Source organism: Spinacia oleracea, chromosome 2 (genome assembly GCF_020520425.1).
Source record: "Spinacia oleracea cultivar Varoflay chromosome 2, BTI_SOV_V1, whole genome shotgun sequence".
NCBI lineage: Eukaryota > Viridiplantae > Streptophyta > Magnoliopsida > Caryophyllales > Amaranthaceae > Spinacia > Spinacia oleracea.
Window position 1 is genome coordinate 94,863,215 of NC_079488.1, and position 15,747 is coordinate 94,878,961.

At 35.4% G+C, this 15,747-nt stretch overlaps 1 protein-coding gene across 3 annotated transcripts; it reads right to left on the minus strand.

Annotated features, from left to right (window-relative positions):
• Positions 1 to 371: 371 nt before the first annotated feature.
• Positions 372 to 7,559, minus strand: LOC110794080 (uncharacterized membrane protein At3g27390). 3 transcript variants are annotated; one of them, XM_056837375.1, is made up of 10 exons: positions 7,265 to 7,559; positions 5,315 to 5,423; positions 5,037 to 5,229; positions 3,436 to 3,572; positions 3,037 to 3,325; positions 2,595 to 2,701; positions 2,326 to 2,494; positions 2,024 to 2,219; positions 1,707 to 1,935; positions 372 to 1,598 (listed from the first exon to the last, which is right to left on the minus strand). In XM_056837375.1, exons 1-10 carry the CDS (start codon positions 7,356 to 7,358, stop codon positions 1,379 to 1,381), a joined length of 1,743 nt encoding a protein of 580 aa, XP_056693353.1. In that variant the 5' UTR covers positions 7,359 to 7,559; the 3' UTR covers positions 372 to 1,378. The 3 variants fall into 3 exon arrangements, with proteins under 3 accessions (XP_056693353.1, XP_056693352.1, XP_056693354.1); XM_056837374.1 differs by having other exon boundaries at positions 1,707 to 1,947; XM_056837376.1 differs by lacking the exon at positions 7,265 to 7,559 and adding an exon at positions 5,679 to 5,966 and having other exon boundaries at positions 1,707 to 1,947.
• Between the last annotated feature and the right edge of the window lie 8,188 nt (positions 7,560 to 15,747).

The following is a 15,747-nucleotide window of genomic DNA, read 5'->3' on the forward strand; positions in this document are numbered from 1 at the left end:
TGAAACTGTTCTTTTCTTGAAAAAAAAATGTAATTACATAATCAAATTCTTCGAAATAAATGAAAGCGATAAAAAAATCGTGCAAGGATAAATATAAAATAATACGGAAAGTAACTCAATAAGATAAAAAGAACAAAGTATGAAACGCAAATGAAACTGAAAATAATAAGACAAAAAAAATTTAAAAAAATAAAAGAACAAATTATGAAACGCAAGTGGTCTATTTTTCTACTATAATGAAATTGTTCTTTTAATATGAACATACGTTCTTTAAATACGTGAAACTATTCTTTTCTGGGAAACAAGCGTAATTACATAATCAAACTATTCAAAATCAACGTCTTATTACATAATCAGATCCATTAAATGCATCAAAACACGTTTATTACAAAATCAAATTCATCAAAATAGTCAAAATCATCAAAAACCCGATTATTACAAAATCAAAATCATCAAAAACATACAATTTATCATTACAAAATTGAAAAATTACGTCCCAAAATCTGATTATCAGCTGCAGAATTCAGATTTGAATAAGAGAATCAATTGAATTTAATGTTGAAGCAGAAAAATCAACGAATATTTGCAAACTATTTATTACTTTCTCTCTCTAAAAACCATTTTAGAATACCTAGTTTGTACTTTCTCTCTCCTCTTCATAGCTTAAATTCAAAACATAAAATCCAAAAGAATATACTTGCAAGAAGGACAACGAATCAAATAAAAACGCGAAAAATAGATATGAAAAATAGAGCCTTTAATATTCTTTTGTTCAAGGGAATTGCTCCTTTGTTCAAGAGAGTTATTCTTTTTTTTTGTTCTTGCGATTTATTGAAACACACACGTTTTGTGTATTTTTATGTCTTTTTATTTCCGATGCTCATCGTGCACACACCTACACCATCCTATTTGCGAGAGGTCAGACCATCACTGTCACCTTAGAGTTGGCAATTAATTTTAACAATTAATTTGGCATTGGAGTTGCTCTTGCAATGTTGTTGCAAACTCTTTAACAGCTCATCATTTTTTGTAGTGTTTTTGTTTTGTTTGTTTTGTACTATAACAGTGCTCCAACCTCTAGTGCAAGCCTTAGAGGTTTGAATCGTTGTTGCAAACTTCTACGCAGGTTTGTCATTTTCTTTTGTAGTAATTATGTTTCGCAATACTCCAATCAAGATTTAGTCCGAGCTTGACTCTGTTGCAGATTGTTACAGTGTAACTTTCCATTTACCAATTGCCATTCTAACACTGTTTTGTTCTGCTGACTCTGTGTAGTTGCTTGATAACTTGATATTGATGGTGAGATGAACGAATTTAAAATACAGCAGCGTTCAGGAAAAGAACCCTGCAACCTTACTGCCACAATTTCTCATGGTGCCTATACAATATTTGCTACATCGCTTTTCCCCTCGTCAGTTTCTTGTGAGGTCTGATCTAACTTGTCACCCTGTGAAGTGTTGCTGCCCGTGGAGTTCTCCACAATGTAGCTCACCAAGGCGCCAGTCTTGGCAGCCTCCACGTACAAAACTTTGACCAAATTCTGGAATCTTCGTCTGAAAGTTGGCATTCTGGTCATGGACCCCACAATACCCTGCAGTCTGAACGACAACAAACTTGTGTTTTGAAACTACTGGAAGTTGGAAGCAAAATCACAGTATTACTTGTATCCATATAATTATTATGTTGCACAAACAGTGATTTCATACCTTCTGATGACAGATTGAAGCTGCGCTCTTCTGACATTATCTTGAGATGGAAAACCGATATCATCCCAATCCTCTGGTGTCTCATTCTTGCATTGCATGATTGCCTGTCGCAAGCAGGCCTCTTCATTGTCTTCCAAATTCAGTTTTCTGATCTGCTCTTTCATGACCAACAAAGGTTCTATTAGCCACTGAAACATTTTATCTCCCGGCCAATTGGTAATCGTCAAATCTGCCTCATCAGCTGGAAACAGATTAGCACAAGGATTAAGGCACAAACATGAGAATAGCACTACATCTACAGGATGTCAGAAACATACAGACGACTAAACCAGGCGCATCTGACTTAGCAGAGGCAAGCAAACATTTCAAAATGCACCATGCAGGGAGTGCAGTGCCCAACTTCTTGCAGTCCCCCTTGACAACACACTCTTCTATGTCTTTCACATTTATCAGACCATCATTAAGAAATTCCATTCCATTCACCTCACATGATTTGAAGAGCCAGTCCAATACCTGTAACATTTTCAACAACAAAATGCACTGAGCTACATAGTATCTAGATTGAAAGACAAACTTAATGGACTTGGAAACTGAATGTGGATCATACAAATCATGTTACCTTAAAAGGCTTATAATGTTGAATTGCGGCTTTTAATGTCCTCGAGCGTTGTGATACCAGCTTTGAATCACTTAACCCTTCTTTCCCATCCTTTCCAAGACTATTTTCAGCGTCATGTGAGCTTCTCCTCTGTATGCTATCTGGAGGAACATTCTTACGATATCTTGGCCTGGCTGTCCAAATAATTGCGCGCTAGGATCATGAAACTACAATTGAAATCTGTGTTTTTATAATTGAATAGGTGTAACTGTTGAAGTTCAATAAGATACCTGGGCAGGCATGATCCCGGTTCCAAATAAAGTAAATCATTGGCATACTCGTCGAACAGGGAGACAGCAGCTACAACAAATGCTATTCCCATTCTCATTGATTTTTCCTGTCATCATTTTATTGATGCTTTACGTTATCTCATAGGTTATTCGAAGACCTTATTAACAAAAAGTATAACAAATGCTATTCCCATTCTCATTGATTTTTCCTGTGATCATTTTATTGATACTTTATGTCATCTCATAGGTTATTCGAAGACCTTATTAACAAAATGTATATATAGATATATATATATATATATAGATATATATATATATATATATATATATATATATATATATATATATATATATATATATTAGATACATAACGAAAAAGATCCTTGCATATGGCTTATGTGATGCAGAATATCTGATGCGGAGTAGAGTTAAGTGTAGGTACCTGATGAACAACAACACCGGCATAGAGTCCAAGAAAAAAACTAGAGAGAAATGCAGCAACAACTGATGCTATCACGGCAAGAGGCCAAAGGATAATAGCAAGAGCACCAAATGGGACACATACTGACTCGAGAAAGGGTCCTTCTCTTCCAAGGAAATCTTCTAATAGCCTTTTCCATCCAGTAAAAAGCATGTATGGGCTCTTCCAAAGAGCAAGGACTGTTATTGAAGGTACATCCATCAACAAACCGACTAAGCTGACTAAAAAACAACCCGGCAACCTTGATAGCCTAATAAGAAACAGTGGAGTACATAAAATAGGTGTACCGAACTTCCTAAAACACTTCCGGCATTGAAAAGCACACATATTTTTGGGAAAAAAACACGACATTTTGCTTACTGTATTTCTACAGGCTCCTCATCAGCAGGAGTTCTCATGATGAGCTCATCCATGTAGGAAAAGTAAGAGTGGAAACAAAAATCAGTGAAGTCCCTCACCACCGTGCAGCTCCCCTGAATCGTTGCCCAACAACCATCCTGAGACAACAGATTATGAACGTAAAGAAACCCATTAGTAAAGAATGATACTCCATACAATGCTGCAGTGGATTAAGTAAAGGAATTTTTGTCAGAAAGGACCTTTTAAAATCAAAAAATTGTGACAAAGGACCTTTTAAAAAAAAAGTTGTGAGGTAGGACCTAAATCAGAATTTTTGTTGTGAATAGGGACCAAGACCCCTTTTCCGGTAGTCAAACCACATTCTCCGGCGTTGACCAGCGCGTGCGTCGCACGTGCGCCCATAAAAACGACTTATTAATTATTTTCCCCCTAATTACCTATACAAAACCTTAAAAAAAACTCTCTTCTCTCTCCTCGTTGCTTCTTCTTCCTCGACATTACCTGCACTTTGCTTCTGGAAAAAGAAAATTCGGTACTTCCTAAACAAAATTCAAAATACTCCATTCCCATACTTCAACTCCCATACTCAACTAAAAAATCCGACCACCTTGCACTAATGCCTAAAGCCATCTGCAACCCTGCTAGACCGTGTAACTCAAACAAACGCAACCACCAACACCACCGGCCTGAAGAGGATTAACACTCGAGTTGCCGTCGTTGCCGCCTCCGAAGGGCCCAACAACCCTCTAGTATGGTCTAAAACCAACCAATTACGGTCTGAAAATAAATTTAGCTTATGAACCCTAATTTTGAAAGTTACGAAATTGGAGAAATTGGACCAAAACAATTAGGGATTTTACTCTTACCCGGTACGAATTGCAACGAAAATCAAGGGGAAGCAATGAATTTTATTTTCCATAAGCAATATGCAATGGATTGATGAAGAAGATGAAGAAGCTATGAGAAGGTAATGTGGAGGAACAGAGCAACGAAGGAGAGAGAAAAGGGGATTTTTAATTTTAGATTTTCGGTAGGCATGCAAGGGGGAATTGGAGGGGAAAATTTTAGATTTTTAATTTTAAAAAAATCGTTTTTATGGGGCACGTGCCACGCACGTGCTGGTCAACGCCGGAGAATATGGTTTGACTACCGGAAAATGGTTCTTGGTCCCTATTCACAACAAAAATTCTGATTTAGGTCCTACCTCACAACTTTTTTTTTAAAAGGTCCTTTGTCACAATTTTTTGATTATAAAAGGTCCTTTCTGACAAAAATTCCTTAAGTAAATTCTAGACCAGAAGAATATTGTTTGAGAACGTCCATTATGACTGTCACCAATCACCATCATTGGGTTGTTTACTTGCGAATAATACTGTTAAATGAAAAAAGAGGAACGTTCAATTAACTTTTCTTCCTCTCTCTTATGCAACGTAACGGAAGGGAAAAATGATCATAATGCAGCTGTAAGCCTGTAACGCATTTTTAGTAAAGTATATTCAGGCATAAGTAAGCCTTGCTGAAATGGCATGGGCATTTTGAAATATAAAAGCAACCAACTACGGAGTACTATAGAGACGACTGAGATAGATGAAGTATCTTACAAATATGCAATGGTAGAATTTGTCAGTGACATTTTCTCCAACAGCTTCAAAAGTTGCAAGTACTGGAGAAAAAAACCCAAATCCAGTGCCGCCTAGAAAGCTCCCGAAAATACCAGCAACAGGCCAAAGAATAAGAGGCAATGGCAAGGAAAGAAGCATCGCAATCTTCAGAGTGATTCCTAGCTTCTTTGTTCTGGTAATCAAAGGCCAATTAAACAGCATATTCAGAAGTCATGAATTGTTTTGTGAGAAAGGTAAAAAAGGAGAAGAAAACATACCTGACAACACAGTAGCAAGTCCAAAAAAAATGAGCTGGCCAAAGTCCAATAATTACTGAAGAATTACCAAAACCAATTATGCCTGCTGCAATCGGACTGATGAACAAAGCTGCGACATGCAATCCAGGAAAAGCAGTTTATGTAAAATTTGATAATCCACACATTCTCTCACAGTTCAGCTTCAGCGTGACTGTTACGTCGTATTAGTTTAGAAACTACGGAGTACTACAAAGTTCAAACAAACATAAGCACACTGCAAAGTGCAAACACAGTTTCTAACAAGGGTTTGCCTGAGGAGCTTGCATCATATACTTAGCCTAATCGTAAGTGATCAAATTTATATATACAGAAAGCCGTGCCACACCTATTATGCATGTATTGTCCCGTTCACATCTCGTTTATCACCAAGCACGAACACGACACGTACACAGTTTGCTATTTGCTAATGGCCTTCCTGCCATGTATTTTCCTTGTTAGTCATCCCACCTTATGAATGAATTACCCTGACAATGCATTACTTAATAATCTATCAACTATATGTACCTAGGCGCCTAGGCGGGAAACAAGTCCATAATAAAGTGATGATATAATACTTCCATTACTAATAACAACGAATTGTATTGAGACAAATCACTGAAGAATTTTGCATGTAATCCTCTCAAACTATCAGCATTTGCGGAATATGTCACTTTTACTTTATGTAACTTATAGGCAAATTTGTCAAAATTAACCTTTTATTGACCAAATTTTACGGAAAAGGAACTTATATATATAATTTTGTTTAAATCACACCTTAAATATTACTTTTTTTCGAGAGACAACCAAAAGAAAGTTTTTAGCATTTCTGAGTTTTTTCGGCCATTGACTTGCACGTGAGTAGCACGTGTGGCTTCACATTACATGTTAACTTGTAAAAATATGTTTAGTGGAAACGAAACAACTTCCATTACCAAAATAAATATCACTTTAATGCGTTTTGTTAAAAATATTGCAAAATGAAGCCACACATGCAAGTCACTTGCACGGGAAAGCTCAGTCAATGCCGAAAACTTCCTTTAGATTATCTTGCGCAAAAAAGATTTACAAGTATAATTTCACCAAAAAAAAAAAAAGTTATATAAGATCCTTTCTCGTAAAATTTGGGTAAAATTTGGGTTATAAAAAATCACTATGATAAATTTGCCTAATTTATATTGTCTTCGTGCCTCCTGCAACCAGGGAAAAATAAAAGTTTAATTTTTTCTTTTTTTGGTGTTAGCATCCGGATCACCCTCAGGGTTAATCCGGATTTGGGGCGAGTTCTGGGTGGATAAGTTTCAGTTCCCTCCCAATTGTTGTTGTAGGGATCGAATACAGGTTCCCCTACCAAATTCAGCCCCAATCACCACTGAACTAAAAAAAAATTGGTAAAATAAAAGTTTAATGACACCAAATGGCTAATGAAGGCCTTCTACCTCCAAGGACCTTATAGTCCCGACATAATTCGGCGATGTTCAATGACATTAGTTACGAATTGTCCTAATAATGCGGAGTACTTCGTAATTACGGTACATCATCTGTCAAGTCACAAGTGTCATTGTGTCAACCTCATTTGTTAAAACTAACTTTCAATCAAATGTGACCTAGCTACTCCGTATCGTTTTATTTACGGATGGGTATATTAAATTGTTCTAAAAATTAACTGTTACATACTCTTTCAACCTCAAAATTTGGCAACCATTTTCTAAATTAAATGTCCAAAAACTATGGTTTAACCTTTTTTTTTTTGTGCGAATCCACGTGGTTTAACCTAATCTACCTTGGAATTGAATTATTCTTTCTGTAATATGGTTTAAGAAATGCAAGCCCTTAACCTAACGAATTACAAAAATAAATTGCAAGAAATGAAATTTGATTTCTCAAATGAAAGAAAAAGGAATTTAAATAAACAAGAATATATTAAAATTTTACCTTTGAGGATACCCAAAATAAGGAGCAAAATGAAGAAGGGTAAAAATTTGATGAAGCTCCAAAGCTTTGCAATAAATCCCACTGGAACTTTCATAGTTTATTTTTGCACAATAACTTACCAAGTCTTTTACATTATTTATTTTGATGTCGTTTATGGAATAAGAGTAATTGTTTTTTTTTTTTTTTTTTTTTTTTAATATTTGGTGCATAGAAGGAGTAGCACTAAGCATGATGAGAAGGTGCCACATGTCATTAGCATCAACTTAGGAGTTGGGTTAATGCATGAGCTGTGTCGTTTAATCTCATGTCGGCGTATCCAAATTTATGGACTCATTCCCAACTTTAAGAACTAGTAGCTAGCTACCCTTTTGTTTTCTTGCTTTATTTCACTTATATAATTATTTCACTTATATAATTAAGGCCATAACTTAAATTCAAGATTAATACATATATCTATTACTTCCTCCGTATTTATTTAAGAGATATACTTAGCCGGACACGGGTATTAAGAAAAAGAATTGAATGAAATAAAGTAATAAAACAAGTGGGGTTGATGAAATTAAAAGTGGAAAACAATTTTAATTTACTTTTGGAACAATTCAATCTACTTTAGGGGAAAAGGCTAGGGATACACTTGGTGTACAAATGTATCTTGCACACCACCAATTACACAATGCCATCTCACAAATCCCACTAAAAAAAGAGAGGGAAAAGCTTTCTGAAATATTTTTTTTGGGCGGCAAATATTTTCAGCCATTTGCGCCATTCTGTTCTTTGAGCGGGATTTAATTGCGCCAAAATACCCATTTTTCATATTTGCGCCAAACACCTCTTCACCTCAAATTTTCATCTTTCACCTCCACTAATAATAAGAGAACTGCAAAGAGCCATTTTTTCTGGTTTATATTGCTAAACTAACTGCAAAGTATGTGATTCACTTTTCCCACCCTCTGAATTTCTATTTCTCATTCTATTTTCTGCCATTTTCGAATGCATTAACTATCTAAATGTAATCCCCCGTAATTTTATAAATTTTATTAATATATTTTAACGTATAGTTAATTATATTTAAATAGAATTCACGAATTTTAGAAATAAATATATAATTAAACGTATATTTATTTTATTACATTTGAAATATTTTAACGATTTATGCAATCTAAAATAATTTTAGAATTCTATGTCGAAAAGAATTTGGATTATGAAAACACAATTGAATTTAGAAAACAATCCTAACCATTTTTGGATTCAAACAAACTCAATTCTAATCCTAGCCCATTTGGCAAAGCCCAAACACTAAAACCCAAAACTCAATCCTCTATTTTCTATCTCACGTGAAACAAAAATCACAGCAAACCCTCTTCTCCATCACTATTCACGTGAACATCCTCAACCCTTTGCCGTACTTGCTGCTTGCTGCCGCCCAGACGCCGTCGTCGACCACCGTCGACGTGCTCCCCCTCTTCCGGTACTCTCTCCTCCTCCCTCTTCTCTTTAGTTTTTCTTTTTTCTTGTTGTTCGCTCCTCCTCACCGTGTCTTCTTGGCTGTTCTATTTACTCGGCAGCCACCACCGAGCCGCAACCGCCACCTGCACAGTCCGCCGCTTAGTCGAGACCACCCCGCGCTGCACCACTGGTGTCGCGGATGTTGCCTTGCCCAGTCGGCTCCTCGCCCTCTCTTCCCTTTCTTCTTTGCGTGCTATCACCACCAACGCACGCCGCCCACCAGTGCAACCACCACTCCGCAACCTCCATGCTCGCTGCCGCGTGGTCTGCCGCCGGCCAACCTCCTCTTTCTCCCTCTTGAATTGGTTCTTTCTTAAACCCTAAGTAACTAATTATTGTAATTAATTATAGTTGTTAATTTAAATTATGTTCTTGATAATAAATTTATAATTTTTATGGTTTGAACATGATTTTCAGATTTGGGTTGAGATTATAAACGAATTAATTTTCAGTTTTGGTTAATTAAAAATAAGTTAGGGCTAAATCATGTTTTATTAATTCGAATTATGTTTTCGTGAATTAAAGTTATGGTTTTTGTGATTTAAATTATAAATTTAAGATTATATGAATTTTATAATAAAGTTATTAATTTTCAGATTATCAAATTACTTTGAAATATTAATTTTGATTGTTTAAAGTATGAAATTCAAGGTTTTTATGATTTTAAATCATGGTAGGTTGAGTATGGATTATTAAATTTGTTGTTTTGAGATACTAGGAACGTAGATTCACCTTGGTGAAGCTTTTAAATGAATTTATATTGCTGGAAATTTAAAGTACGATGTTTGCAAAAGTTTCCAACGAATTTCAATCACTAGTCAATAATTATGATGCTAGGAAATCAAATGTTTAAGTTTTGATATTGGGGAAAGTTCTAAATATGTTTAGGATGCATTTAGAATGCTTTATTATGGTTGCGAATGATTAGAAATTGATTGGGATTATTTGTTGGTTGTTTTAGGCGGAGAACTCTCTTTAGGCGATATTTGAAAGTGTTAAAGTGGCCTATTAAGTTGTTTACACAAGGTACGTACATACCTGTGTGCTTGGAATGTGTGCTAATTGTTGAAACCATGTTGAATTCGTTGTTGAACTTGGCTATGTTGATATTATTGTTGAACTTGGTGATGTTGATATTATCGACGAACTTAGTGAGGTTGAAATTGCATGTTTAATACTGTTGGATGGACGTATTGAACCTATATTGCATTAAGAGAATTATAACATGTTAGTATGGATGATTGATGCAAACATGTTTGATTGGGAACACTAGATTACTTTGTATATGTTGATTCAGATCAGTTGATTGTTGTTCCCTTTTTAGCTTTACACTACTTTATGAGGGCCGAGGACCTTGTTTAGTAAGTTGAAACTTTATACCCATATACAGGGTTGATCATGGTTAAAGGAAAGGTTGGGTAAATTGGAATGAGTCTTGATTGATGCTTTTATGACCACGTACTTAATTCCAAGATAAAAACAGTTGTGAACGAATGTGGATTATATGCCTTATGTGATTGTCGAGTCATAACAGAGTCTCAATTTGTAAATCATGTAAAGTGAAACTGAGTAGCAATAGCTTTAGACTGTGCACGTCTAAAGTGACGGACAAACAGGAGTTGGGGTTCATGGTGGTAGCCCATGGCCTTTATCTCGGGCTGGATTGATCACCGTGTCCTATTTTTATTCAAATGTTCCTCGATATCGCAGGTCTCTGAGGTTACGGAGTCGCGCCCGTACCTCGTCTTCCTTAGTGAAGGCTGTCGGACGGTCAACTCGGTCCATTGTCTATTTCAACTAAAATAATATTGTTGTTAAAAGTCTAGCCTAGTCTAGTCTGGTCAAGTATGGTCGTCGAACTATCATGTTTTGTCTGCCCTTGTTTGTGTTCATTAGTATCATGTTAGAGTTGTTCGTTTAATAGAATCATGTTAGGATTATTATTGGTTTAGTATGTAGTAATCAGCTTTGTTGATTACGTGCTTTTGCTTGTGCATGTTGATCATGACTATGCCTTATTGATCCTGTGATGACCCAATCTTTGGTGAGCAGTCTCTAAGGATCAATAAGCATTGTCCATCTGCAGGTTTGAAGATGTTGCATCATTGGGATCGGGAATAGAGAGCTTGTATTTAGTTTTGATTTGCTAAGTTGACTTGGGTTTGTTTAATTGGACTTTAAACTTGTCGTATTATTTATATTTCCTTATTTTCGTTGGTTGATTTTTAGGACTAAACTTGTAATCGATTATTTATAAACCTAAAGTTAGTTTTATGTTTTCCGCTGCAAAATTCTGAATAAGCCGTTACGTTTTCACACGGGCGATAATGCCTTGATAATTCTCTACGTTTTATATTAAAAGGTTATTTTAGAAAAGAGAGAATTATTGGGGTGTTACAAAGTGGTATCAGAGCTTATGGTTTTAATTCAATAATTTTTAGGCGCCTAAACTAGCTAGTTTCCTTAAACGAATTTCCTAGAATTGAGCTCCTACTCATTATATCATTTAAAAATGCGTACTTTTTTTTTGGGGACCAAATTCATTTTATTTTGTTTAAAAAGTATATTATTATTTCTTATTTAAGTTTGAAATTAATTTATTTATTCGAAACTTTACGTTTATGTGAATTAAGTACGTTCTTCTTTTCGAATTTAAATTAAATATATTCAAAAAAAAAACAAGACCTTATTCTATTTATTCGTTATTATTTATTCGTTTAATAAAAAATTCTATTTTATTAATCATTCTTGTTTTATTTTAAGCGTTTCAATGTTTACTTATTTTGATTTATTACGAGAGATGGGTAGTATAAGAAGGGCATATAAGATAGAATTACATGTGCATTAGTAGCTAGTTAATGCTAGCATAAGAAATTAATTGTTATGTACGTGCAAGTGTTTATTGTTTAAATGTTGTAATTATATGTGCATAATAGAAATTGTTTGCTTCCACCAAACTCATTGTGTTATCGAATTTTGATTATGATTTGGTTGGGAAGTCATTAGTGAGACCTGAAATTGTTTATTTCAGAAATAAAATATTTCTTTCTAAGTATACCAACATAGGATATCTCGAGAAGGATCGATATAGAGATCACTGATATTTTTGTGAAGAAAGTGGTGTTTAGATGTGAATATCTTGCTAGGATTCAATAACAACTCAATTGTATTAAGTGATCATGAGAATTAAATGGATTATGAGTCTGACATTAATAGTTACACCAGCTTTGAACGCACTATGCGTCATATATTAAGAACAGGAGATCCTGATAGGGATGAGGAAGCCATTCGTGAGTTTGACCGTGTTAGAGGGCATACTAGAGTTGATATTTATAATATAGTGATACTGAGCCAGAAGAGGATGACCTCAGTCTCAAAGGCTACGAAGATCCACAAGGCAGAGAAAACTAACTTAATATTTTAATACCGAGGATGATGATGAATTTAAATACGAGCCCTTTTACTCTAGAAAGCTATAAGGAATCGAAGAACAAGATTGATAATGTTTCCCTCTAAGATCGTTTCATTATTTATTTATGTTGGGAATAATGTGGGACAAATCGCCCAACGATTGTTTAAATTTATTGCATAGCGCTTTTATTTTATTTTGGGACAAGTACGTTATTATGGTTTAGAAATTGTTATTAATATTGTTTTGAGGAATATATGTTTCTTTTAGGAAATACAAGTTTCTTTTGAGGAATTAAAGTTAAATATTTAATTATCCAAGTGGTCAATGATTTAGTTTGGGCACGCGAAGAAGAATAATTTCTTTTATTATTATTATTTGTGATGATTGCATTTGATTTGTTTCCCTCGATCGGATGTCCTTTATGTGAATGTCGTTCGCGAATGATCGAGGAGAATTATTTTGCAATGATTGTTGCACCTTCGTAAATGATTTTATGTGAATATTGTTTATTGAGGCGATCTCTATGGTCAAATCAAATATTGCTTGATATAGAATGACATGTAAATGATGTTTAGAACCTAAGATAGAGTATATTAATTTCAGGTCGTGTTATAGAATGACCAACAATAATGATTTAGTTGTTGCTATTCGCCTCTTGGCGGAAAAGCTGATCCAAGAGAGAACTGAGCGTCCCGATTCTGCTGGGGACATGTTGGAGAGACTAGTAAAATTTAAGTCACTATACTTTAAGGGGGAAACTGATCTTACTTTTTAGAGAACTAGTTTAGAGAGTTTGAGAAATTGTTTGAGGCTGTGAACTGTCCTTAGAATATGAGAGTGGGTCAAGTTGTCATGTATTTGAAAGATGAAGCTGATTTATGGTGGAGAGAGAATAGAGTTAGGCTTAGCACTGCTGAGAGATTCAATTAGGATTCAATTGTTACTGCCTTAAGGGAAAGTTTTACCCTATCTTTTCTGAGAAAGCAAAAAGTTTAGGAATTCATAAACCTTAGTATGGGGAGCATGACCATTGCCGATTACTATAGCAAATTTATAGCACTGTCGTGGTTTGCACCTGAGGTTGTAGCCACAGAGGAGCTAAAGGCTATGAGGTTTAAGCAAGGTTTGACTGAGGAGATCCAATTAGGATTAGGTAGGGAAACCTACACATCTTTGGATATTGTGTATGGGAAAGCTGTTCATATTTATGGTTTGCAGTCTAGAAGGGCAAGAAAAATATTGTTCTTGGGGAGAAAAGAAAAGAGTTTAATGTTGGGGAAAACCAAGGGAATTTCAAGAGGAATATGAATGAAAATGGGAATGAGAATGGATATGGAAACTTTCAAGGAAGGAACAAACAGGGTCACAACAATAGGAACCAATCTGAGAGAGTGTATCACTGTAAGATGTGCAATAACAACCATCCTGGTAGGAATTGTAAGGGAGAATTAATGAACTGTAACTATTGTCAGAAAAAGGGGCATAGGAAGTATGAGTGCTTTACTAAGCAGAAAAAGGAACAAAATGGTAATGAGAGTGGTAACCAGGTGAAGTCAGGATTTAACCAGTCAAGAAATTAGAGTTCGAAGCCTATAGGGTCGCAAGACAACCGAGAAAACCTCCATAAGTCTGCTAATTAGAATAACAACCATAACAAGGCCCCGGGTAAACTGTATGTGATAAGTCGAGATGAAGCTGAACGACCTGTTGACTTAGTCTCTGTTACTTTCCTATTAACTCCGTGCTAGTTAGAAAGTTATTTGATTCAGGGAAAGCTTATTCTTTTGTTTCGTCACCTCTTATTAAGAGTCCGAAGTTAGTATATTTTGAATGATTGATTTACCTGTTATTATATCTACTGGTGTAACCATAAGGTGTACCAAGTTTTTTAAGAATTCGCCTTTGAAGATAAAAGATTGGGTTTTCTTTCTGATTTGATAGAGTTTAATCTGGGAAACCTAGATGTAATTCTGAGGATGGATTGACTAAGTTTGTTCAAGGCCAAGTTAGAGTGTGTAATTCAGAAACTAAGTATAAGGAACCCTATTGGAAATTTGACCTCATATAGACGTTTTGAGAAATCCAAGAACCTTGGGGTTATTTTTGCAATGCAAGTGAGGAAATTGATGATAAGGAGTGTGAATTATTTTTCTGTAGGGTGCTAGATGTGAGTAAAGAAGTTGGAGTGAAGATCGAGGATGTTCCCATGGTGAATGAATTCTTTGATGTGTTTCCGAGTGAAATTGCGAGTACGTCACCAGCTAGAGCCCTTGAGTTCACAATAGAGTTGAATCCCTGACCGACACCTATATCCAGAGCACTTGATAGAATGGCAACTCCTAAAATGAGTGAATTGAAGACATAGTTTCAAGAATGGTTCGATGAGGGGTATATTAGGCCTAATGCATCACCACGGGGAGCTCTGGTGTTGTTTATTAAGAAGAAAGATGAGAGTGTGAGATTGGGTATCGATTTTAGGGAGCTAAGCAATGTAACCATCAAGAAAAAGTATCCTTTGCCTAGGATAGATGACATATTGGATCAATTGAATTGGGCGAGTGTGTTTTCGAAGACTGATTTGCGTTTGAAGTACCACCAATTGAGAATAGCTGATAAGGGCCTAATCACAATAATACAAACAAATATAGATCAAACAATGAATGAGATCAAAGAATAAATCAGAACAAAACAACAAGTTTAGTTTTAAACCCTTAAATTTAAGGGTTAAAAATGCAAAAATTGAAGTGAAACCCTAATTAACTCGAGAAAACTAAACCCTAACTTAAACAATGAAATCGCAAAATACTGCAACAAAAGCCCTAAATCGAAAAACAATAATCCCTAATTTGAGCCAAAATCAAAAGTGCAAACACTGAAACAAACCGGAAAATTCAAGACATACCTGGTGAATTGAAAAACGTGAAATCGCAACGAAGATAAGAAACTTGTAGGAATCGAAGATGTTGAAGAAGATAAGTCAATCGTAGGGAGGGTTTACTCCTGTAAAATCGAAAAATTGAATACATAGCTGATGAATTGAAAGAGGGGAAATCGAAAAGGCACCTGGCGAATTGGAAGAGGAAAATCGCAAAGGTGAAGGAAAATCGGGGATGAACAAACCCCAATTGGGTTGAGGGGATTTGCAGGAGGAGAGAGAAAACGAGGGAAGAGAGAGAAACAAAAACTGAAATCCGGGTTGAGGGAGAGGAGGTCATTCAATAATGCGATTTTACCATATTACCCTTACTTTCTTTTGATTTGTTCGGACGAGATGTGGATCGTTGGATTAAATTGATCGAGGGCTGAGATTAGTTCTCAGTTCTCATCTTAAGGGGTGGTTATATATATATATATATATTTTGTTTAAAACTTTATTATACTTTTATAAACGGATTTTTCATGAAATACCCCCGAATTATGGCGTAATTCACCAAATGCCCCTCGACTTTCAGAAATTCACCAAATGCCCCTCACAAATGACTTAATACCCAAAATACCCTTACTAATGACGCGCCGTTAGTCCTCCGTTAGCCTAATTTTTAAATTCACCAAATACCCCTATTTT